Source organism: Yarrowia lipolytica, chromosome 1A (genome assembly GCF_001761485.1).
Source record: "Yarrowia lipolytica chromosome 1A, complete sequence".
Taxonomy (NCBI): Eukaryota; Fungi; Ascomycota; class Dipodascomycetes; order Dipodascales; genus Yarrowia; species Yarrowia lipolytica.
The window spans coordinates 229,749-250,278 of NC_090770.1; the positions used below are offsets into that span (position 1 = coordinate 229,749).

The 20,530-nt window shown below is 48.4% G+C and overlaps 9 protein-coding genes and 1 non-coding gene across 10 annotated transcripts; 5 read left to right on the forward strand and 5 right to left on the reverse strand.

The window, feature by feature from the left end:
• Window positions 1-277: 277 nt before the first annotated feature.
• YALI1_A02301g (uncharacterized protein) lies at window positions 278-637 on the reverse strand (the record flags this gene model as incomplete). The annotated part of the gene is made up of 2 exons (XM_068281614.1): window positions 278-400; window positions 446-637. The coding sequence occupies 2 exons, from the start codon at window positions 635-637 to the stop codon at window positions 278-280; spliced, it is 315 nt and encodes a 104-aa protein (XP_068137715.1).
• A 1,364-nt stretch (window positions 638-2,001) lies between these two features.
• Window positions 2,002-2,086, reverse strand: YALI1_A02318r. Its single transcript has one exon. It is a non-coding gene; the product is annotated as a tRNA-Gly (tRNA).
• Window positions 2,087-3,766: 1,680 nt separating this feature from the next.
• Window positions 3,767-5,368, forward strand: YALI1_A02335g (uncharacterized protein; the record flags this gene model as incomplete). The annotated part of the gene is made up of 1 exon (XM_499669.2): window positions 3,767-5,368. One exon carries the CDS (start codon window positions 3,767-3,769, stop codon window positions 5,366-5,368), a length of 1,602 nt encoding a protein of 533 aa, XP_499669.2.
• A 1,432-nt stretch (window positions 5,369-6,800) lies between these two features.
• On the forward strand, window positions 6,801-8,357 carry YALI1_A02365g (uncharacterized protein; the record flags this gene model as incomplete). Its single annotated transcript, XM_499670.3, has 1 exon — window positions 6,801-8,357. One exon carries the CDS (start codon window positions 6,801-6,803, stop codon window positions 8,355-8,357), a length of 1,557 nt encoding a protein of 518 aa, XP_499670.1.
• Window positions 8,358-9,704: 1,347 nt separating this feature from the next.
• YALI1_A02394g (uncharacterized protein) lies at window positions 9,705-11,084 on the forward strand (the record flags this gene model as incomplete). The annotated part of the gene is made up of 1 exon (XM_499671.3): window positions 9,705-11,084. The coding sequence occupies one exon, from the start codon at window positions 9,705-9,707 to the stop codon at window positions 11,082-11,084; it is 1,380 nt and encodes a 459-aa protein (XP_499671.3).
• Window positions 11,085-11,142: 58 nt separating this feature from the next.
• YALI1_A02426g (uncharacterized protein) lies at window positions 11,143-12,933 on the reverse strand (the record flags this gene model as incomplete). Its single annotated transcript, XM_068281615.1, has 1 exon — window positions 11,143-12,933. One exon carries the CDS (start codon window positions 12,931-12,933, stop codon window positions 11,143-11,145), a length of 1,791 nt encoding a protein of 596 aa, XP_068137716.1.
• Window positions 12,934-13,647: 714 nt separating this feature from the next.
• Window positions 13,648-14,622, reverse strand: YALI1_A02443g (uncharacterized protein; the record flags this gene model as incomplete). The annotated part of the gene is made up of 1 exon (XM_499673.3): window positions 13,648-14,622. The coding sequence occupies one exon, from the start codon at window positions 14,620-14,622 to the stop codon at window positions 13,648-13,650; it is 975 nt and encodes a 324-aa protein (XP_499673.2).
• Window positions 14,623-15,346: 724 nt separating this feature from the next.
• On the reverse strand, window positions 15,347-16,423 carry YALI1_A02461g (uncharacterized protein; the record flags this gene model as incomplete). Its single annotated transcript, XM_499674.3, has 1 exon — window positions 15,347-16,423. The coding sequence occupies one exon, from the start codon at window positions 16,421-16,423 to the stop codon at window positions 15,347-15,349; it is 1,077 nt and encodes a 358-aa protein (XP_499674.1).
• An 888-nt stretch (window positions 16,424-17,311) lies between these two features.
• YALI1_A02470g (uncharacterized protein) lies at window positions 17,312-19,234 on the forward strand (the record flags this gene model as incomplete). Its single annotated transcript, XM_499675.3, has 1 exon — window positions 17,312-19,234. One exon carries the CDS (start codon window positions 17,312-17,314, stop codon window positions 19,232-19,234), a length of 1,923 nt encoding a protein of 640 aa, XP_499675.1.
• Window positions 19,235-20,155: 921 nt separating this feature from the next.
• Window positions 20,156-20,530, forward strand: YALI1_A02499g (uncharacterized protein; the record flags this gene model as incomplete). Its single annotated transcript, XM_499676.1, has 1 exon — window positions 20,156-20,530. One exon carries the CDS (start codon window positions 20,156-20,158, stop codon window positions 20,528-20,530), a length of 375 nt encoding a protein of 124 aa, XP_499676.1.

The window sequence follows — 20,530 nt, forward strand, 5'->3', positions numbered from 1 at the left end:
GTCGACTGCCGTTGAAAGACGTTTGTTGGCGGCTGCAGCTAGCCGACAAACTCTGTATCTAGGTTGGATGCATTTCTGAGATGTTTGAAACTCTGGGCCGGATTTAAAAGATGATTTGCGGCTCGTGCTCCTTTGGGGCAGTTTGCCGAGCGTGCCTAACAGGCCTCGCCGGCTCCCGCGCAGCCCACACGCATACGTACTGGCTTCCGGCTGTCTTTGAGGTGCATTTTAGGTGCTGGTTAGAAGGGCCCAAACTCCGCTTCTCCCTGGGCCCAGATTAGCGGGAAAAACTCGGGAGCTGCGAGTCTACCAAACCCGGGGAATTCGCTGGGCGGCCGAAGCTGCGGCGGGCGCCCGGGAGCGTCTTCTTCGGCGTCAGGACGGCAACCTGCGGTCTAAACTCGACTACAACGAACGTTGCTACAAACGTTGCACGGCACTATACTATCGGCGAGCCAGGGACACCAAAAACCAGTCTGGACATATAGGAACCACGCTGTTTCGGAGCATAAAGAGGCAGGCAGGAAAATGACAACGCACCCCGAGCGCTATCTGAACTTTTTGGGCCATTACGTTTGGCAAAAGAAAGCGCGATGACTATTCCTGCATCGTGATTGGTGGACCCTAACAGTAGCATCAATTAATGCACAATCCGCTTGACCAGCTGCAGTTGTCTGCTACGTCTGTATACTGTCGGCACAGATTCGGGCCGGGTTGGTGACTGAGTAGGCGGTTGCTGGGTGGTACAGTACTTGTACAGTATGTAGTTGTAGGAGTAGGAGTAGGAATACAGATTTGTACATAGTTGTGATCGGATCAATACGGAATTACTCGTACAAGTATCAACGAGAAACTGGAACTATTACTCTTGTAGTAGTTGCATCCTGGATCTGAGTATGTATGTACGGTTATAGACACTGTCGGTCGTCTACACTCGTCTACATTACAATACGACTTGCTCTTGTACAAGTACATTCTGTAAGGGCTTATGGCATTCCTTCCATCTGGCTGCCACCCTTTACATTCTGTATCCACAAGATCGACTGCAGATCGACTCCACCATAATCCAGAGCCCAAAAGAGTTCTCACCACTTGCCAAGGATAGGAATGACGGTAGCAAGAAATGGAGAGGAGATATGAAGATATGGAGTTGGGAAGGGAGCATTAAATGTAGCCATGAGCGAGTGGCTGTATTTGTGAGCCTTTGTGATCAAAACCGGTCAGAGTAGAGCTTTTCTGGATCAGCAAGTAAGGCAGCTGGAGTAGTCTGACACTCTCATACATTTCCTGGTGGACAGCAGAGGCACACTAAGCTACCTGCTTACCACTCTGCTGTTGGTTACACTACCTCGTTTGCTCATTTATTGAATATACGATCCATTTCTTTCCTTACGGATTATGATCACCTCTCCATTGAGACACTGGTTTGAGTTCAACTAGACTCTTAACAAATTAATCCCCAAAAAAACTATTTATTCCCCACGAACTCCATAAATACGTAACCAAAAACAGTAGTTAAGGCCCAAATCTGCTATATTCAACCAGGTCTACCAGGTCGTCTATTCTTCATTTCTCTGGAGTATCGGGAACACTGAAAATGAACCCCCAGTCCAACTTTCATTTTAACTAATTGTTAACTAACTCACAGGGTTGATTTGATGTCGTCTGAATGTATCATGAAATGACACCATAAAAACTGATTGAACGAGATTCATCACCAATATTCTCGTTCTCCAAAACAAAATATCGACTCAAACAACTCCATATACAAAAAAGCCCACGTGGGGCTTGAGCACACAGTCTGGAGATCTCTAATCTCGATCCCGGGGTTAACAAAAAGAGAATACAACATAAAAATAAAATAAAATAAAATAAAAAAATGTAAAAAAATGATATAGAACATTTATATACTCATCCCGACCATGAATGACACCCAAAAGAACCCGCAGTAGCTTCACAAGTCACACACACCACCTCAAAAAAATTTAAAAATGATAAAAATGAGCGGTAGGGAAATTGAACCCCTGGCACACCTGCCTAACAAACTCAATGGAAGGCAGATATGTTACCACTACACCAACCGCCCCGAAATTTTCTTGTAAAAATGAAAAAAAAAAGATAGCAATTCTGTTTTATGCTGACTAAGCCTAATCATCAGAAAAGTCTTGACTTACAAAAAGTTGACTTGAGGAGATGTGATGAAGACAGAAGATGATTTGGTGTATTGAGTGACAAGCCGTAAGTGTTTTGGACGAGTTTCTGGGCCAGTTGGTCAGGTATTTATCACGCAACTGAATGTTTTTTTGTTTCTGGGGCCTACAATAATTATTGATGAGCGGATTAGAATAAAAAATGGTAATAGGACCTGAATATTGAAGTGGGAGGTGATGACTGTCCAGAGACGGTACGGCCGCCCGGTTTGTACTTGAGTCTAAACCTCATTTTTGTACAAATGTTCCTACAAGTAGTCTACATCACATTCTGATTCTACACCTGCTCCTAGTCTGAAGTAGTTGGAGGCAAGTAACCTGATTTATTTGGTGTATTCGAAGCAAGGAAACAAAATTATTGGCGAATTATTCATATTCACAGCCAAACACCTTTGTAGACATTCATTGGCTTGTTAGAAGGAGCTACAGTAGGTAGAGTATGTACCTACAACACAAGGAAGAAATGATCTGTATCTAATGCAAAGTCTGTATATGATAAAGGTATGTAGCATTGTAGACACACTTCCAGTATCACATTGGTTCATTCATACATTACCAAGTCTTATCTTCTTCACAAGCCGTATTGTTATGATATTGTGGAGCCTACGAGCTACGAGAGGAGATTCAATCCCCATGAAAACATCCTAAAGTCAGGCAAAAGGTAGCACGTTTGGATAAAAAGGAATCAGTTACACTAAAAAACAACTTCCTGTCTCACCTGTATTTATTCTCGCGCTTCGGACGTCTCGTTATGCCCGACAGAGATCCACTGAAACTCCATCATGAGGATTCTCGGAATCACCGTATTATCCACTGAAGGATTCTCGAGCTAATATCTGCAACACTAGCATTAATTCGCTACCCCGCAGCTACTCATGGACCAATCATTCTCTTTTATTTGGCTGGACGACTTCTTGCGGGCTAAAGTAGCGTGCAAAAAGCTGCTAATGACATAAGCATGGGCTACTAAAGAAACGAGTGAGCGAGTAGACAGGCTAAAGGAGTGAAAGAATGTCATTCAAGTCTTGGCTATTATTACGAAGAGAAGGACGTTTTATACGAAATGTTATAACGGTGACAGTCATGACAAGGGAATGCAAACAAGAGTGGCCAACTCGACTTGGAAAGATGCGAAAGAAAGAGAGAGAAAAGATTGCCTAATTGAATTATACGTCATCTTCGAACTACCCCGGAAGTATGACTACTAGTCTCACGCAGCTTTGATCTAACATCTGTTGTGGGAGGGAAGCTGGGTTACAAGTATGACCATCATTTGATAAAGGCATTCATTTGATAAGGAAAAAACAAGATAGACACGAGGAGTTCACCAATGTATTCTATAGCTCTTCAGGATGACAGTTATACACTCTTTTCTGTCTCAAAATCACCACTGATCTCCAAAAGTAGCAGGGCCCAGCCATGCATACCCCAACAATTGGAGCGCACTAAAACAATGCAAACCCGGCTAAAAAATGGGGTAACGGTAAAGTCGATCGATATATAATGTTGCAACCAACACCTGGGTTTACAGCAATTATTCATTTACTACTTTAACAATGTTCTGGAAGAACATGAAAAATGAGCCGCGCCAGGTTCTTAACTCGACACTATGGCTTTCCGTCATTGTCTTTGGTCTTCTGGGCTCTGCCCGAGGTTTGGACGAAGGCATGATTGCTGGAACAACTTCACAGGCCTCCTTCGAGCGTCAATTCAATCTCAAAGACCCCACAAAGACCACCAACCAACAGGCCAACGAGCTGTCCAACATCACAGCCATGGTGCAGATTGGGTCTGTTGGAGGGGCTCTGATAGCCATGTTTGTGCAGGATCGAATTGGACGAATCAGATGTCTGCAAGAGATGATCATTCTGTGGACGGTGGGGGTCATTATAGAGGTGACTTCCTACTCTCAAGGACAACTATTGGCAGGACGATTCGTGGCGGGACTTGGAATCGGCCAGTCGGTGGTGGTTGGGCCCACCTATCTGGCTGAAGTGGCCCCCAAAAACGTCCGAGGACTGTGCACTTGCATCTTTTCAGGCTCAGTCTATCTCGGCGTCATGTTGGAGTACTTTGCCAACTACTCCACCACTTTGCACATGTCTCCAAACAGCCGAATCCAGTGGGTGCTGCCGACTGCTGTGCAGTTCATTTTTGCAGGTCTTTTGTTCATTGGTTCGTTTTTCATCAACGAGTCTCCACGGTGGCTGATGAAGATTGGTAAGGACGAACTGGCAGTGGAGACACTATCCAAGATCAGACACCTGCCGGTGGACGATCTCTACGTCCAGGGAGAAATTGTAGACGTGAGAGAACAGATTGAGCGAGAGAAGCAGGCGCTCAGTGGAACCAGCATATTGTCTCTTCTCAAGGAACTCGTTTCCACCAAGGCCAATCGATATCGCCTGTTTTTGGGAATCATGGTACAGCTCCTGGGACAGTGGTCAGGGGCCAATGCTGTGACTGTCTACTCTCCAAAGTTCTTCTCCATGCTCGGAATCCCCTCGAAAACGGACCAGATGATGTACACAGCGGTTCTGGGTGTCATCAAGTTCACCTCGGCCATCTGCTGTGCCTTGTTCCTAATTGACACCATTGGACGCCGAAGAAGTTTGTACACGGGCATCTGTCTGCAATTTGTCTCCATGTTGTACCTTGGCATCTATCTCGCCATTGTGCCTGCAACAGTTGGAGTAGATCGATCACCGTCCCAGAAGAAGGCTGGAGGAGCCGCCATTGCTGCCATCTACCTGTCTGGCTGCGGGTGGGCTCTGGGATGGAATTCGATCCAGTATCTGATCAACGCAGAGATCTACACCGTTCGTCACAGATCTCTGGCGTCGGGAATCATCATGGTATTCCACTTTGCCAACCAGTACGGCAACTCCAAGGCGCTTCCGTTCATGCGGTCTGGTATCACCGACCATGGCAGCATGTTCTTTTTTGCGGGAGTGTTGCTTCTTGGACTGGCCTGGTCGTGGTTCTTTCTGCCCGAGGTGTCTGGACGGTCTTTGGAGAGCATTGATGAGATGTTTTCGCTGCCCTGGTACCAGATTGGAAGACGGGGACACAAGCTGGTTCCTGAAACGGGCACGGTGATTCAGATCCAGGAGGAGGAGGAGAAGAAAGGAGGTGTTATTCATGTGGAGAATTGTTAACCCGGTGACAATTGAGTGTGAGTTGCACACTTGTCCAGCGGTCCAGTTAACAGCCAGGAAGAATTGCACAGGGAGTATTGCAGAGGGACAAAAACATTGGCGCATATCAGCCAGGGGAATTTGTATGTAAACAGTTTATTGGAGTTTTGTATCGTCGAAAAGTTGATCCAGTCACGTTATTCTGATGTTGGAACCATTTAGACCAGAAAAACTACTATTACATAGAGGAGATCTGAGGTCAGAATCTCATTATTCACCCTACCCGTGGTACAGTTCAAACAGCTCCTTGACATTATTGTGCACACATCGCAACTAGTTACTACAAGACCATTGCTTTCATTCAGGTGGTTCTCTCTGATGTATGGGATCAGACAACCGTCATTTTGCGGAGTGGTAGATTGTTGTTATAACTACTTCCGTCCTGCTTCTGCAAACGGGGTCTGCTGTTTGGGCGAGTTCCATCAGGGTTGATCGAAACAGCAATATCATTATCGATACTCTACCAGAATCCCATTGATCAACTTCATAACACTGATAATCACCAGAAATAATATCGTATCAAACCACCAACCTCACCAACTGCTCATCGGTCGCGATTCCGATTGTCACTTAACTCGTAACATTCGTGAAAGCTTCCTAAGTTCCGCCTCCAAAGCGCCAAACTGACCATATGGCGACCATCTGGCCGTTGTTTTCCACTCCGAATCTCCATGTCACTCTCAGCACGACAAAAAGACATCCCTTACAATGAATTGAACAAAAAACAATGTCCACCACTTTTCTGCGGCCCAGCAGGATCGAACTGACAATCTCTTAAAAGGCCTTTTTTACTTCTTATCGGTATCCTTATCGGAACTCTAAGTTGATGATAACCTTTGCTGGAGAACAAAGACCATTAAACAAGATACCATCTCTCAAGAGCAAGATACCAAATCTCAAACACAAGATACAAAAAACCCCCATTTTTGCGGTTGATATCCAAAGCAAAAATACCGACTACACTCAACTCGCTTCACGTGACCTGAAAAGTACAGCCCCGTAAAACGGACCCGTTACGAAAATAAAGTTTAGTCTATATCAACCTCCAAAAGTCAGTCGAGACGCAACTCACTCTTGTCGACTCCATTGACCCAGCACAAGAACGGCGGAAAAAGATCACCACCAAAAGTGGCTGTCACGTGACATTATCCTGCGCCAACAACTCCACACAACAATCTCCGATATTCTCCAATATGCACGCTTTGCTCACCTGCTATGTCATGCACTACTCTGTACATAATCCATCTCTATGTACGGGGAGATGAGGCACAGTCCCAAATGGGTTGTCCGAAATTGTTTTGGGAAATCGTTTTTCGAAGGAGTTTTCCTAAAAAAGGACGCGATAAATGCTTCGTGACCACGTTTCTGTCTTCATCTCCCTTCTACCTCCACAATGTTCTTTTCGACTGCGCTCTTCCAACACCAACCAGGGCTGTCTACGGTATGGCTTCTAGCCACGGTCAACAAGTCGCTCCATCGTCGAGAAGTGATGGAGCTACAAATCAACCACATTTGCAAGGAAATCTCGTCTCCAGCTCATCCCATGGCGTTACGACTGTCTTCACAGCTCATGTACGGCACAGTTGTGGCCATGCATCGCCAGTCCTCCTCGCTACAAGCAGACGCAATCAACTTGCGCAACAGACTCAGCTTTGCTCCTCTGGCTCCCAGATCAATTGACCTTCCCCAGAGACGTCCTGCCCGTCAGTCGCTGGTTCTGGAGGACGCGGCAGTTCTGGCCCCTCCGCCTCTGCCTGAGATTGCAGGGGTGCCGATTTCAGGTCTCTCGGAACTCAACCTGCCCGAGCTCATTACACCTGAAATATCTTGGGCGTTCGACGACGATGATGAGCTCGGTGATCTGGACATGTCCTTCGACGACAACGGCTTGCTGACCGACAATCTCAACATTGACGACTTTGTGGTAGACGATGAGCTAAACATTGATCTCAGCTCCGACTACGTTCCTCCAAGCGACCCAGGAGTAATGACTCCTCGGACCCCTCGTTCTCCCCACACCCCCCTGCACAGCTCCCCGTTCATGCGCCATGAAATCATGCAAGTTGACGACCTGGCCACAATCCAGGAAGCCACACAGACCCCGGCTGGGTCTCGAAGAAAACGAGTAAGGGCAGCTGTCATGGACGAGGAAATATCGCTCAAGATGGCAGATATCCGCAGCTTCAGAGACAATTACCTGGAAAACATGGAGTTACAGAAGCAAGACAGGCGGCCTCGACGCAAGCGACGAAAGGGCAAGTTTGGGCAATGGAAGGAGTCCGTTTTGAACCAATGCGAGAGTGATCCAATCTTACTGCTTGAAGACGAGATCCGAGAGATGCTTACCGAACCTGTCGCTCCCCGACGTCCCACCAGACCGAGTGCTGACGTTCCTGTCGAGCTGGAAACAGGTAGAGCAGGTACTTCTGCACAAAACACCCCTGCTAGCATTGAAATTGCACGACGAGGCTCTGCTGCCACATCTCCTTGGAGTGACCAAGGAGAAGCTCGAATTCTGGGGACATCGGGCTTATTTGGTTCTCGAATGAGTGGGTCAGCCGGCGGCACCCCCGGGTCAGGAAGAGCTCGTCATAGTCGTCGAGGAGGCGTGCACTCTAGATCAGGATCGTTTGGCGACATTGATTTCCTCGACGAGTATCCCGACCCCTATTTTCCAGACGATATTCCTGGCGATGACGAGTACAACATGTTGTCTGGAACGTCTATTGCTGCTCACGAGGCCCAAGAGTTCCTGTTTCATCTAATGAGTGTATGTCAGGGAAAGACGTCGTTCGAGGCAATTCTTCCCTCTACTTCATCGGATGGTGTCCCTAACGATCGGGCTACTGCTGCCACTTCGTTTGCCAAGGCCTTAGATCTTGCCACAAAGGGGATCATCAAGCTAAGCGGAGGAGGCAAGCCGCAAAATGTGTTTGTGGAATTGACATGAGGGTTTATAGTGTTTGATTATATCTGGATTAATACTGTTGGTGTATGTGGGTGATTGCTGCAGCTTGGTTTATCCTGGTCATTTCGTTGTCCTTTCAGAAAACTCGATGAATGGGTTGCCACTTTACCACTAACGAGCCAACAGGAGAAACATCTACAATTATTCTGCTGATGTTTCAATTCTGTTAACAATTCGTGAGTACGAGTCCGATAACTGTACAATTAGTTGTCACTTCACTTAACAGTGTAGTTGACAAGCTAACTGTAGATTTCTCAACAGGATTTGGTCTATACTGACCGTCATACCTGAGCATCTGCACAAGAGAATACCAAACAAGTCTGCTAATCCGATCGGGATCTCTTTAGTATCAATTAAACACTGTTGCACTGCTCGATGTAACGACTTCTTTCATCTCTGGTCAACACATGGAGATGACAGTCAACATCTGTTATGATGTCGCCATCAATGCCCGCAATCGACTCTCGACAGTCTCCAATGTTTGAGGGCATGGTATACTTAGTTGAAGAACTGATTATGTGGAGTATACTACACAATTGAAGGAGGTGATGGAACTAGTACTGCACGTAAACACATCCACCCTCCGGCACCCCAGCTAGAAACCTAGACCATGATGTACACAATGCCATAGGGATGAATAGGCTGCCATGGGGACGAAAAAGACCACTCTTCTAATGACTTTGATTAACAGCAACTACTGTACATACGGTACTGTACTCTACCTTTACTGCAGTAGCTACCACCACCTCTGTCTGATGCAGATGGTACTCAATCCTCGTCTCGAGCGAGACCAGGAAACACCCAAATCCGACTACATTATCCTTTAACATCACAGATCCACTCACTTACTCTTACTCGTACTTCCACTTCTAGTGGGCGCATCCCTTACATGCCGATCTACATGTCTTGAAATATCGATGGACATGTACCTTCAGTCAAGAGATCACCCTGAAGCAGAATGGTCATCATCCAGATCTACGCCCTGGCGACACGGTAATCTGGTAGCCTCCGGTTCGCCTCCCAGTTCGACACTGCTAGCCACCCACCTATCTCGACGCGACTGATCTACACCGCGGCCATGAAGTGTCGTCGTGATTGAGTTTCGCAGTCGTGTTTCCGTGCAGCAGCCAAGATGCGTTTGGGTTTCGGCTAAGGAGACAGATCTACACAAACACTCGGTATTGGCAATGATCTACATACCAACGAGATCCTGGATGTGATATATAAGCGTCTCGACGCACCGAAGGGCTTGGCGTTGTTTTTTTGGACGTTGGCGTTGTTTTTTGGACGTTGCCGATTTTTTGTCATTTACGCTGAGACCCTGTCGCCATGAAACCAGTCGCACTTCTCACATCCTGTGTGGCTACATTTGCCGTGCTTAATGGAGCCATTGCGGCCCCTTCAGCCCCCAAAGTGCTCCAGATCCCCGTCACAAAGCACCACGAGTCTGCTGCTGAGGTCAACCGGACCCTCGCTCTAGCTCGTCGAGACGGAGCGTACACCGAAACGGTCCACAACAAGGAGTTCTGGTACTCCATCTCCATCTCGCTAGGAACACCGGCCCAACAGTTCAACGTGTTGCTGGACACGGGCTCGTCAGACCTGTGGGTGCTCAGCACGGAAGACTCGACCGACTGCGCTAACGGAGCCTGCGAATTCACAGGCCAGTTCAACGCAAAGTCGTCTTCTACCTACCACTACCTCAACAGCGACTACAGCATCACGTACGTGACGGGGTCGGCTCATGGAGACTGGGTCACGGACTCGCTTTCGGTCGGCCCCGTGACTCTCAGCAACTTTCAGTTTGCCGTGGCCGACAAGGCGGTGGGCAATACTGCCATCTTCGGTATCTCTCTGGAGGGATCCGAGTCTCTGAACCATGGACAACAGCCCGAGTATCCCAACTTTCCCGTCCAGCTCAAGAACCAGGGCTTCATCGACAGAATAGTCTACTCTCTTTACCTGGAAGATGTCAATTCGCCCCAGGGCACTCTTCTACTCGGAGGAATCGACTACGCCAAGTTCCAGGGTCCTCTCAATGTGCTTCAGCTTCAGAACGCCAACGCTTTCCAGGTCGAGTACCAGGGAGTCGGAATCAACGGAGCTGGGCCCTACGGACAGCCTCACGTGGCGGTTTTGGACTCGGGAACTTCATACACGTTTCTGCCCGATGACATCTACTACACCATCTTCGACCAGGTCGGACTATCAAGTCAAGTGAACCAGAACACCGGTCTCAACTACGTCGCATGTAACACACGCGTTACTCTGGCGTTTGATTTCGGAAATGGAGCCATCATCAATGTCGACTCTAGCGAGCTGGTTCTCAAGCTGAGCGACATTCTTGGTGATCCCCACAACAACCAGTGCGTCTTTGGAGTCTCATCCAATGACAACACCCACGGTATCACCCTTTTGGGAGACACCTTTCTGCGATCTGCATATGTGGTTTACGACATTGAAAACAAGGAGGTTGGTATTGCTCAGGCAGTGTATACCAGCAACTCCAACGTTCAGCCCGTCACAGGTGCTCTTGGAGGACAGGGTCAGCAGCAGAGTCAAGGTCAAGGTCAAGGTCAAGGTCAAGGTAAGGTCAGGGACAGCAGAGTCAAGGCCAGGGTCAGGGACAATATCCCTGGGATGGACAACCTTTTGGATCAGGTTTCTTCTAATTTTGAAGCACCAACTCCTGTACTTTTATTCATCTAGTCCACGGAATCGTAGTACAGTACAGTAATTGTCACTGTAGCAGAGCTCAATCGTGCTGTTAAATCCCCAACTGAGCACTCGCTTTCCTTCTCGTGTAGTCAACAACACCTGAACACATACACCAGGATTGAAACTTGCCATCTCGATACCCTAAAAAATGGACTGATGGTTCAGGCCATGCCATCTGAGTCTTAACCAGAGTGATGATACCGGTAGCAAGATCCACAATCTCCTGGCCGTATTTGTGTTCTGTGGCGACCAAATGGCTCGAATCACGTGTGTCACTGCCTTGTGCAAAGACATTTTTCTTTGAGAAGCCCGTGATAGCACCATCGGCATTATAATACACCTTTTCTGGCGTTTCGAGGTCGATGAATGTCGGAACGAGACTTGTATCTCCCACTGTCCACCAAACGAGTCCGTTGTAAAAGGCCTGTGGCCGTGCTCTGAGTGCTTTGGCATATCGCACCATTTTTCTTCCCTCCAAGTCGGCCAAGTTGAAGTAGAATCCCTCTCTAGACACATACATGTTGCCAAAGTGGTAATGTGAGTCTTGTCTGGTGTACCAAAAGTAGTCCTGATGGTGTGCAAGATCCCGGGGAAACATAAGAACGTGATCGGTCACCATGTACACCGACACCATCGTTCTTCCAATGTAAATGTCCTCAATACAGTCTTCATCGTCGATAAGCCAAGTGGGTAGGGTAATAACGATATCGCGAAACCTCAAAGTTGAAATTGTTTCACCCACCGAGACGACTTCATAAGGCTCCTCATATCTTCTCGATTCCATTGTCCAGGGATCCACTACTAGCCTAGCTTGGTCATTATCGATATGCACATGTTCACAAGTTGAAATGCCGCATCCACAGTCGTCCAGAATCGATGTGAAGTCTGACGGCAGATTTTCGTCTTCGAAAAGTTCTAAACTCACCATCGTTTTCCTCGGTGCGTTTGGTTTCGTCACCTTGATGGTGTCAATGTTGTCTGTAGTGTGCCACTTGTCGCTTTTCAGTCGACCCACTAAGAGGAGGGCGCAATCTTGCCAGGTCTTCATCTCTCCATCTCCAGGCTTCATCCAGGGGTTTCGTTGTCTCAGCTTTGTTCTCAAAATGCTATCAGACTGTTGGAAGATGGTGTACCATTTTGACGACACTTGTCGTATAGCAACACATGTCTCCAGGTCTACGCGAGCATAGATCATTGTCATAATCTCTGGAGGAAGAAACCTCGTCTCGGTTGGACGAGAAGCTATATCTTTGAGTACAACTTGCGGTTTCGTACTTGTGACTGGAGAAATGTGCTCGCCAAACTTGCTCTGGTACTTTTGGAAGAACCAGTTCTTGAGCTCTTCACTCTGGTTCCTGACAATGTTTTGGAGACCTCCCTGAAACATGACGCTCTCCAAGGATTCCCAGGTCTGCTCAAACTCCTTCATGAGCCCCTCCCACACGAGACACTTCTCCGACAATCCCAGCAGTATGCCGATGAGATACTGCTGCTGGGCCCCTTCGTACTCCTTGGGCCTGACCAGATTCCGGAAACCTCGCACGTACTCCATTTGCCGCTGTTGGTTTAGCACGAGCGAACCGTGCGCCGGTGTGAGTCTCTCCATTATCGCGGCACATTCTCTCGCCAGATCGTCCACAGCCGCGCCGACTTGTTCCTTGCTGGCGGCAACAGGAACACCGCTCATCTGTATTTCCCCATGCTCGTCTTTCACAAAGTCATGAAACTGAAAGAACTGGAGGTACAGCTTGTGGCCGGTTTCCATGCGCTTTAACCACTCCGATTCTATGCTCTGCCTGAGGTCATCCCATTGTCTATCACATTCTTCGCGGGTATCCATGATGAGGAAATAGGAGGAGATAAGCAGAGGAGAGTAGGTGAGGAAGAGAGCAGGAGGGAGAGGTTTTCTTTCAGTTCGATCATTATCTCGGAGTCCATTTAATCTTAACTTTACACGCGACTGAAATTTGGAATTTGAAATTTGACATTTGAAATTTGATCTTTGGAAGTTGAGAGGATACGGAGATCACTGGAGTACGGATACAAGCGATATATCAATGGTGTCGAATTGTCACGGTTGAACTCAGAGATTTTTGTTGACTTTTGTTCTATTTGATCAAGCACAAATGTCAGTTTTGGTAGTGGTTGGGTTGTAATGGTATCGCACAGTATCCTAGGGGAGCGTTGTTGACCTGCTTTGATGACCTGTACCAATCTCATCCTCACTCTCATTATTAATCAACTTTCTCACTGGCGATGTGCAGTATTGCACCCTTCTCGAATCTCACCAGCTCTTCTCATTTTCTCAGCTCTTCTCAGCCCTTTTCAGCTCTTCTTCAGCTTTTCTCAGCTCTTCTCACTCTTTCTCAGCTCTTTCAGCTCTTCTCACTCTTCTCAGCTTTTCTCAGCTTTTCAGCTCTTCCCAGCTCTTCTCACCCACTCTCATCACGTCCAAGGGTGCCGAAAGTTTCTTACAATCACCCTTCAATAGATATAATACAATATATACAAAAACCAATGTCTACCTCCTCCTCATAAATAATCACCCGGATCATCACATGTATGTCCCCTTTGTCTCGTCGTGCTCCAGTTTGATCTTCTGATTCATGTGGTTCCCATATCCCACGTGTTCTGGCTCAAGCAGGTCGAAATCGCAGCTGTAACTGACCTCCATCATGTCGTCCAGTTCCTCAGCCTCCCGTTGAATCTGCTCCTTGACAGCCGTAATGGAATCACTGCCTATCACAAACCGATGCGGAGGATTGGGGTTGCACGCTATGGAGATGACTCCATGGACAATGTCGGTGATCGCTTGTTGTGGATAAATGTCTTCGCGAACTATAATGTTACGCAATCGCGTAACATGTTCCGACGTCTGCTCATCTTCGGTCATAACCACCCCCTGTGTGAAAAGAGACGCTTCAAGAGGAGCAATAATGTTTGTGATTTTGATGCCGAATCGCGACACTTCTAACGCCAGCGATTCACAAAAGCCGCTCAGGGCCCGATTGGCGGCACACAGCAACGACAGACCTGGGATGGCTAAACTGGCGGTGGAGTCCATGATGTTGATGATATGGCCCTGGAGCTGGCGCCGAAAGTGCGGCAGAATCGCCTTGATGACGTTCACGTGATGGAAGAAGTTGCTCTCAAACTGCTCGTTCACCTGCCAGTTCTCGTACCGCGACGCTTCTCCCAGAACCATGGTGTGACTGCAGTTGACCAGCACGTCTACTGTGGGGCGTCGGTTGAAGGCATCGGAAAAGGCCATTTGGCACGAGGTCGAGTTGGCCGGGTCAATTTCGACGAACGACAGAGAGTTGTTGGAGCCGTGTTTACTCAGCAGAAGTTGCAGGTTGTCTTGAGATGTGGTTTCCCCCACCTCCAGATTGCCCAGACCCTTGTTGATTCCTCCGATCACCACGTTGTTGTCATGTAGTACGCGCTGTGCAATTTCGACGCCCACCTGCGTGTTTATGTTGCAGATAAACCACACCTGCGCCTTGGGCCCGTTGTCTACCTTTTTCATCGGGTGGTATCGGAGTGATGAGATCAAGTGTGTAGATCAAGTGTGGAGATCGAAAATGTGGGGTCCGAACTTTGTCCGGGTTGCATTGTTGAGCCGCAGGGTCGTAGAGATGAGATGAGATGGATGACATGTGAACCAAAAACATATCACCGCGTCATGAAAAGGGCCGTTAAACGGAGTCTGAAGGTCACAAAGCAGGAAATTAGACATAATGTACATTGTCACGTGATTCCCTGCAATCCAGTCGTTATTGGTCTACGAACATGCGGTTTTCTGCTCTGGGTGAGCTGTCTGCTCTTAACCAACATCTAAGTAAACTAGAGCATAGTGTTAACTGTGGTTTAGAGAATACAAATGTGTTCAGCTAAAAATGAGATAAATATAAACCTTTTCTTAACTAATTATCAACAAAACAACAGGGAGGATCGCAACGGACCATCACAAGACGTAACACAAGTAACAGTGCCAATGCTTCATCTACAATTATAGGCGTTTAGAGGTGTACGATAAAGTCCCTATGTAGGTCTGGACAGATTCCCATGGATCTCAAGACATACCAACCTGCCTCATATTCGTCAATTTTTCGATTACTGTATATACGTGTTGAAAACGATCTGAGAGAAACACGTGCATTGGAAGCACACAGCACTGGAAGCACTTATTCTATGATCTGATGACGCCTTTTCTCTGATGACGCTTCTTCTCTGCCAATGTCCGCACTCTCTTAAACCTCCAACTCCATAGAGTCCTTAATAACACCGATAGCAGCACTGGTCTGGATCTTCTCGGAGCCTCCGTTGGCCAACCGGTACTCAATGTCGGCAAGCTTGGACAAGAGTGCAATCTTGGTCTTCTCCTTCAGATTGAGTGCCATCAGTTCAGCGGACAGCTTCTCCAGAATGTCCACCAGTGCCAGACCTCGTTCTCGTTTCAGAGTGGAAACGGTGTCGTAAGCTGTGGTCCAGTCGTCGTTCAGGATCGAAGTCAGAATGGTGTCAATGTCTGCTGGGTCAGGCGACCCAACACACAAGTATACTTGTGAAAGAGTGATTGTGTCCTTTCCAGGGTGCTCCAGACCCGTGTGGCACGCCTGCAGCACGTTGAGAGCCCGTCTCATGTCTCCCTTGGACAGCTCCAGCAGCGCTGCCTTGGCGTCGGGCGCAATCTTGACCTTTTCCGCGTCAATGACCTGCATGATTCGTTTGTCGATGGCTGCCTCGGGCAAAGGGCTGAATCGGAACCGTGTGCATCGCGATAGCAGCGCGGGGTTCAGCTTGTGTGTGTAGTTGGCGAGAATGCAAAATCGGGTATGGGTGGTGTACTGCTCAATGACTCGTCGCAGGGCGTTCTGAGCCACGTTGGTCATGGCATCTGCCTCGTCCAGAATGACCAGTTTGAAGTTGGATCGCGCATTCTCTTCGCCACCACGCTGGAAAATCTGCCGCGAGCTGGCAAACACCTTGATCTGGTCTCGCACCACGTCGATTCCTCTGTCGTCGGACGCGTTGAGCTCCAGCACCATGCTCTTGTAGCTGGGTCCGTAGATCTCTCGCGCCACCGCAAGAATGGTGGACGTTTTTCCGGTACCGGGAGGACCGTAAAACAGCAGATGCGGGAACTTTTTGTTGGCCAGCAACTTTTTGAGCGTGGTCACTACTCCCTCGTGGCCTGTAACATCGTCCAGAGTGTCGGGTCGGTACTTTTCGACCCAGGGCAGATGATCCTTTCCGGGCTTGATGGTGTCGACAGCAATTTCCTTGCCCTTTCGCGATTCCTCGAATCCCTCCATGTTAGCGGACATTTTCTGTGTGTGTAGTAGTGTTGATCTGTGTGTGCTGGACGCGTTTCAATTTGAAGTTTTACATGCATGTGGTGTTTTTTTTTCTTATAATATTTTTAAGCCGGCAGTGAGTAAACGTCAAGTAGGTACTGCAGGTGTCGTTGGGAAATAGTTGAGTATCCTTAACACTGGTCGAAGTTTTAAAACCGAATAGAGACGACGGAAATAGTCGAAAAATATAGGAGAAACATGACGAATCGAATACTTTCAATAAATAACAGATATTTGTCTCATCCCTCACAATCTGTGTCTCAACTCTCACCATATCCGCCCCATTGGTCGAGATAAACGCCTACCCTTTTTTTTCATTCTCGCCCACTATCAGAGACAATCAAGGTTATCGAAATATTGTGACGTCATTGGGTCGGTAAAGCGCGAATATCGGGGACCGAAACGGCGTAGAAAGGTGTCAAAAACTTGTAACGGAGACTCTAGTTGCTCCATCTAACAGCTATCTCTCCCGAACTCCTGCTATCATCGCGTCGTCTACTCGTCAAACTACCGCTGCACACTCTGTTCCCCCAGTATTTTTCATTTTTCAGTCGGAACACCACGTGCGGCTTAAAAACGGTTGTTGGACAAACTCTTTTTTTTCAAGGAGAGATGGTAAGACATGAAGAAGACAGTACAAGTTGGCGTTGAGAATACGACCTTGTGCATCGAATCGTCCGCACGCTCAGTGGCGCGCCTGCTTGAGTAAAAAACACCTCGTCTTTACCACGTTATCGGGCAGCTTTGGGTCCGCCCTGTGTAGAGTTACGTAGTTAGCATCCCCAGTGTTGTACAGCCCGGCACGTGATGTGCACGTAGGCTACCTTGCACCTTTCAGGCTCTTCTCCACCACCCAGCATGCGTCTGTGGATCCTAATTCTGGGGTTGGCGGTCACGTTGGTCCGGGCGTTTCTGGGCAACGTGACCGACGACGACTCGCTCGGCACGCCCGAGCTGCTCCTGCCGTTCCAGCATCTCGGCAACGACCTGTGGAGACGGGTGGTCGAGAACCGGGCCAAGGCTCCGAGCTCGGTGATGACGACCACCTCGAGTACTACGACGCACACAGAGTCCACAAATCTGTTCACGGCGTCAACAGTGCCCAATTACAACCAGCCGACCGGCACCACGCCGGTGGTGGCCACTCCCATCGCCAACAACCAGCCCGTGGACTACGTGATGAAACTGAACGATACACGTATCTACAATCTGACGGACATTCCTGCCAACGCCAAGACGATTTACATCACCGCCAACATCTGTGCCGGTCCACCTAACCTCAACTACAAAAACATGTCCATGGACTACGACTACACAGCCCCTGCATTACTCAAGGCTGGATGGAACCCGCAGAACATTGTCTTTTCCATGGACAACTTCGAGTTTGGATTCGCCAACTTGACGATTGATGTTAGTGCGGTGCAGGTGACGAACCTCTACATTCAGCTGGATTTCAGCAACATGACGTTCGACACCAGTGCACTGACCAAGATCGACTCAGATGTCAACAATGTCGACAAACGTCAAGTAAAACACGCAGAGCTCAAGAAGGACAAGCTCACCAAGCGGAAGGACAAGGATGAGGACAAGGATGAGGACAAGGCGCCCCAAGGAGGCTCGGACGATGGAGATGAGGTGGTTACTGCTGCCCCCAGCGATGTTTCTAATAACGGAGTATCCAAACCTGCGGCTCCCACGTCGGTCGCAGGACAGGCCACTCAGCCTGGAGACTTCACATACTCGCTGGGGGTTTCATGGGAAGCGCCTCTCTATTCCTTCAAGGACACACCGAACCTCTATCTGGTCGACTCCGACTACAACCATGCATTATTTGTGACGGGCAACCTGACAACCGATCCCCAGAACGCCACATCGGACCATTACATTGTTGATATCAAAAACGCCATCTACGACATTACTGCGTTCCCCATGGAGAACGAAATGCAGCTGTGGTGGCTCTCCAACTCGTATTGTGCCATCCAAAAGGGCCCATCTGTGCTCAACTCGGGTAACTGCGATGTTTCGTACACCCGGCGAGGTCTCGGACATTACTACAAGCAGCAATTTTTCATGAAGGGGCTGAACAACTCTACCCCCTACCTTGCTGTGCTAACCAAACCCAACTCAAACACGCCAGGAGGCACCGTTTACGACCAAGTGTGGTTCTCCTCCAAGACATCAGACAATTGCCAGCTGGTCTACGATTTGGACTTTTGCTCTGATGTGGCGTACGCGGTTCCAGGAAACTCGTCCATGGTGGACTCACAGGAACTAGCTAAATTATACGACGATAACGCCTCCAAATGGTGGCAAAACTTCACCTACTCACAACAGATTGTCGCCTGTAACGCGTCGCTGGACTCGAGATACTCCATTCTCAAGTCGTGCGACGACTGTGCTGACTCATACAAGCAGTGGCTTTGTGCCGTGACCATTCCTCGGTGTGCGGACTGGTCCAACAACGCAACCTATTTACAAGAACGGCCTCCTGGCACTTCACGAAACGCCCTCATTGATCGCGTTCTCAAGCCCGGACGGTACAAGGAGATCCTGCCGTGTCTGGACCTGTGTCAGAAGATTGTGCAGGACTGTGACGCTTCTTTGGGCTTCCAGTGTCCCAAACAGCATCGAAATAGAGAGCTCAGTTACGGGCTGCGATCAGACGACGGAGATATCACATGCTCGTATCTTGGAGCAGTCTACTTTCTGGACGGCGCGCGAGCAGTGACGCTGTCCGTCGCCCTGATGGCAGTGTCGTTCCTGTTTGTGGTCTTGTGGTAGCATAGATTTATAGATGGAGTTCAAGACTTCCAGGCAATACATTTAGATATATGGTGTGGGCGACAATGTAGAGCAGGACAAACGAGCCAAAGGGCCGCTGCACGAGTCCGCCTGGGAAGCTACCGTTTGTCGGAGATTGAGAAAGCTGTTCAGGATACCTTAGCGAGTTCTTAGGAACACTATGTGCTATACATACGATAGCTACAGTCTACTATACAGCGACTCGATTCTGTACAGCGACTAGATTCTGTACAGCGACTCGACTTGATTCCGTAAAGCGACTCGCTTCATTCACAGATCCAAGACGGAAAACAATTTCAGATACTTTTATACGACGGTGGAGTACAAGTATATGTGCTGGAACATTTCTTCTCACCGGAGTGCAACCAATCTGTAGACAATGTTCATCTTCGAGTGCAGTATTCGTTCCCAGTGTATGTACTGTACACTGTAGGTACAGTGCCTACTTGTACAGGCCGCCGTACCACAGTGTACAACCTGTAAGACGCTGTACGTAGTCCAATACTCGAATTCTATATCACATAGACATTGACCACCAATCCTTGCTCCATCTCCTTCTCATCTTAGACCTAATCTCAGTGGATACCAAGCAAGCTATTGCTGTATCTGACAGACACAGCAATAGCTCATCTCCTGCAATATTTCTGTGACCAACAGTGCCGATCTGCTCTCAATCCCCCCTCAAATACACCGATACCACCATATCTACGCCTCGCCACCAAAAAATATCAACATATAGGCCCCCTTGAAGTTGCTCGATTTGCCACCCTAAATGCAGTCCCAGCCCATTTTCTCCCATTTCTGGCCTAAATTATCCAAACTCAAAATAATACGAAAGCTGCATAACCACCGATAATCTATCTCGCCCCACACAACTAACACATCTACACCTTCCACGACATGCTGCGACTCACACGAGCCTTTTCCACCTCGCTACGACGGGCCAATCACCAGTTCGGATCGCTCGGACCCATGTCGGCGCCTCCCAGACTACCCAAGGAGCAACAGGAGGAGTTTGAACGTCTCCAGAAGGCGGCAAGCACCTCTTCGGCGTTTGCCGATCTTATGACTGACGAGGACAAGGCCGCTCTGGACGCCGACATCGGACCCACGCTTTCGTCCAAGGGCCCTGAACTCATGCATCCCGAACAGCGACGACGATACGACGAGTTTGAGGGAGATCGAAACCCCAAGACTGGCGAGATCGGAGGCCCCAAGCAGGACCCTCTTAAGCATGGAGATTACTCCTTCAACGGACGATGCACGGATTTTTAA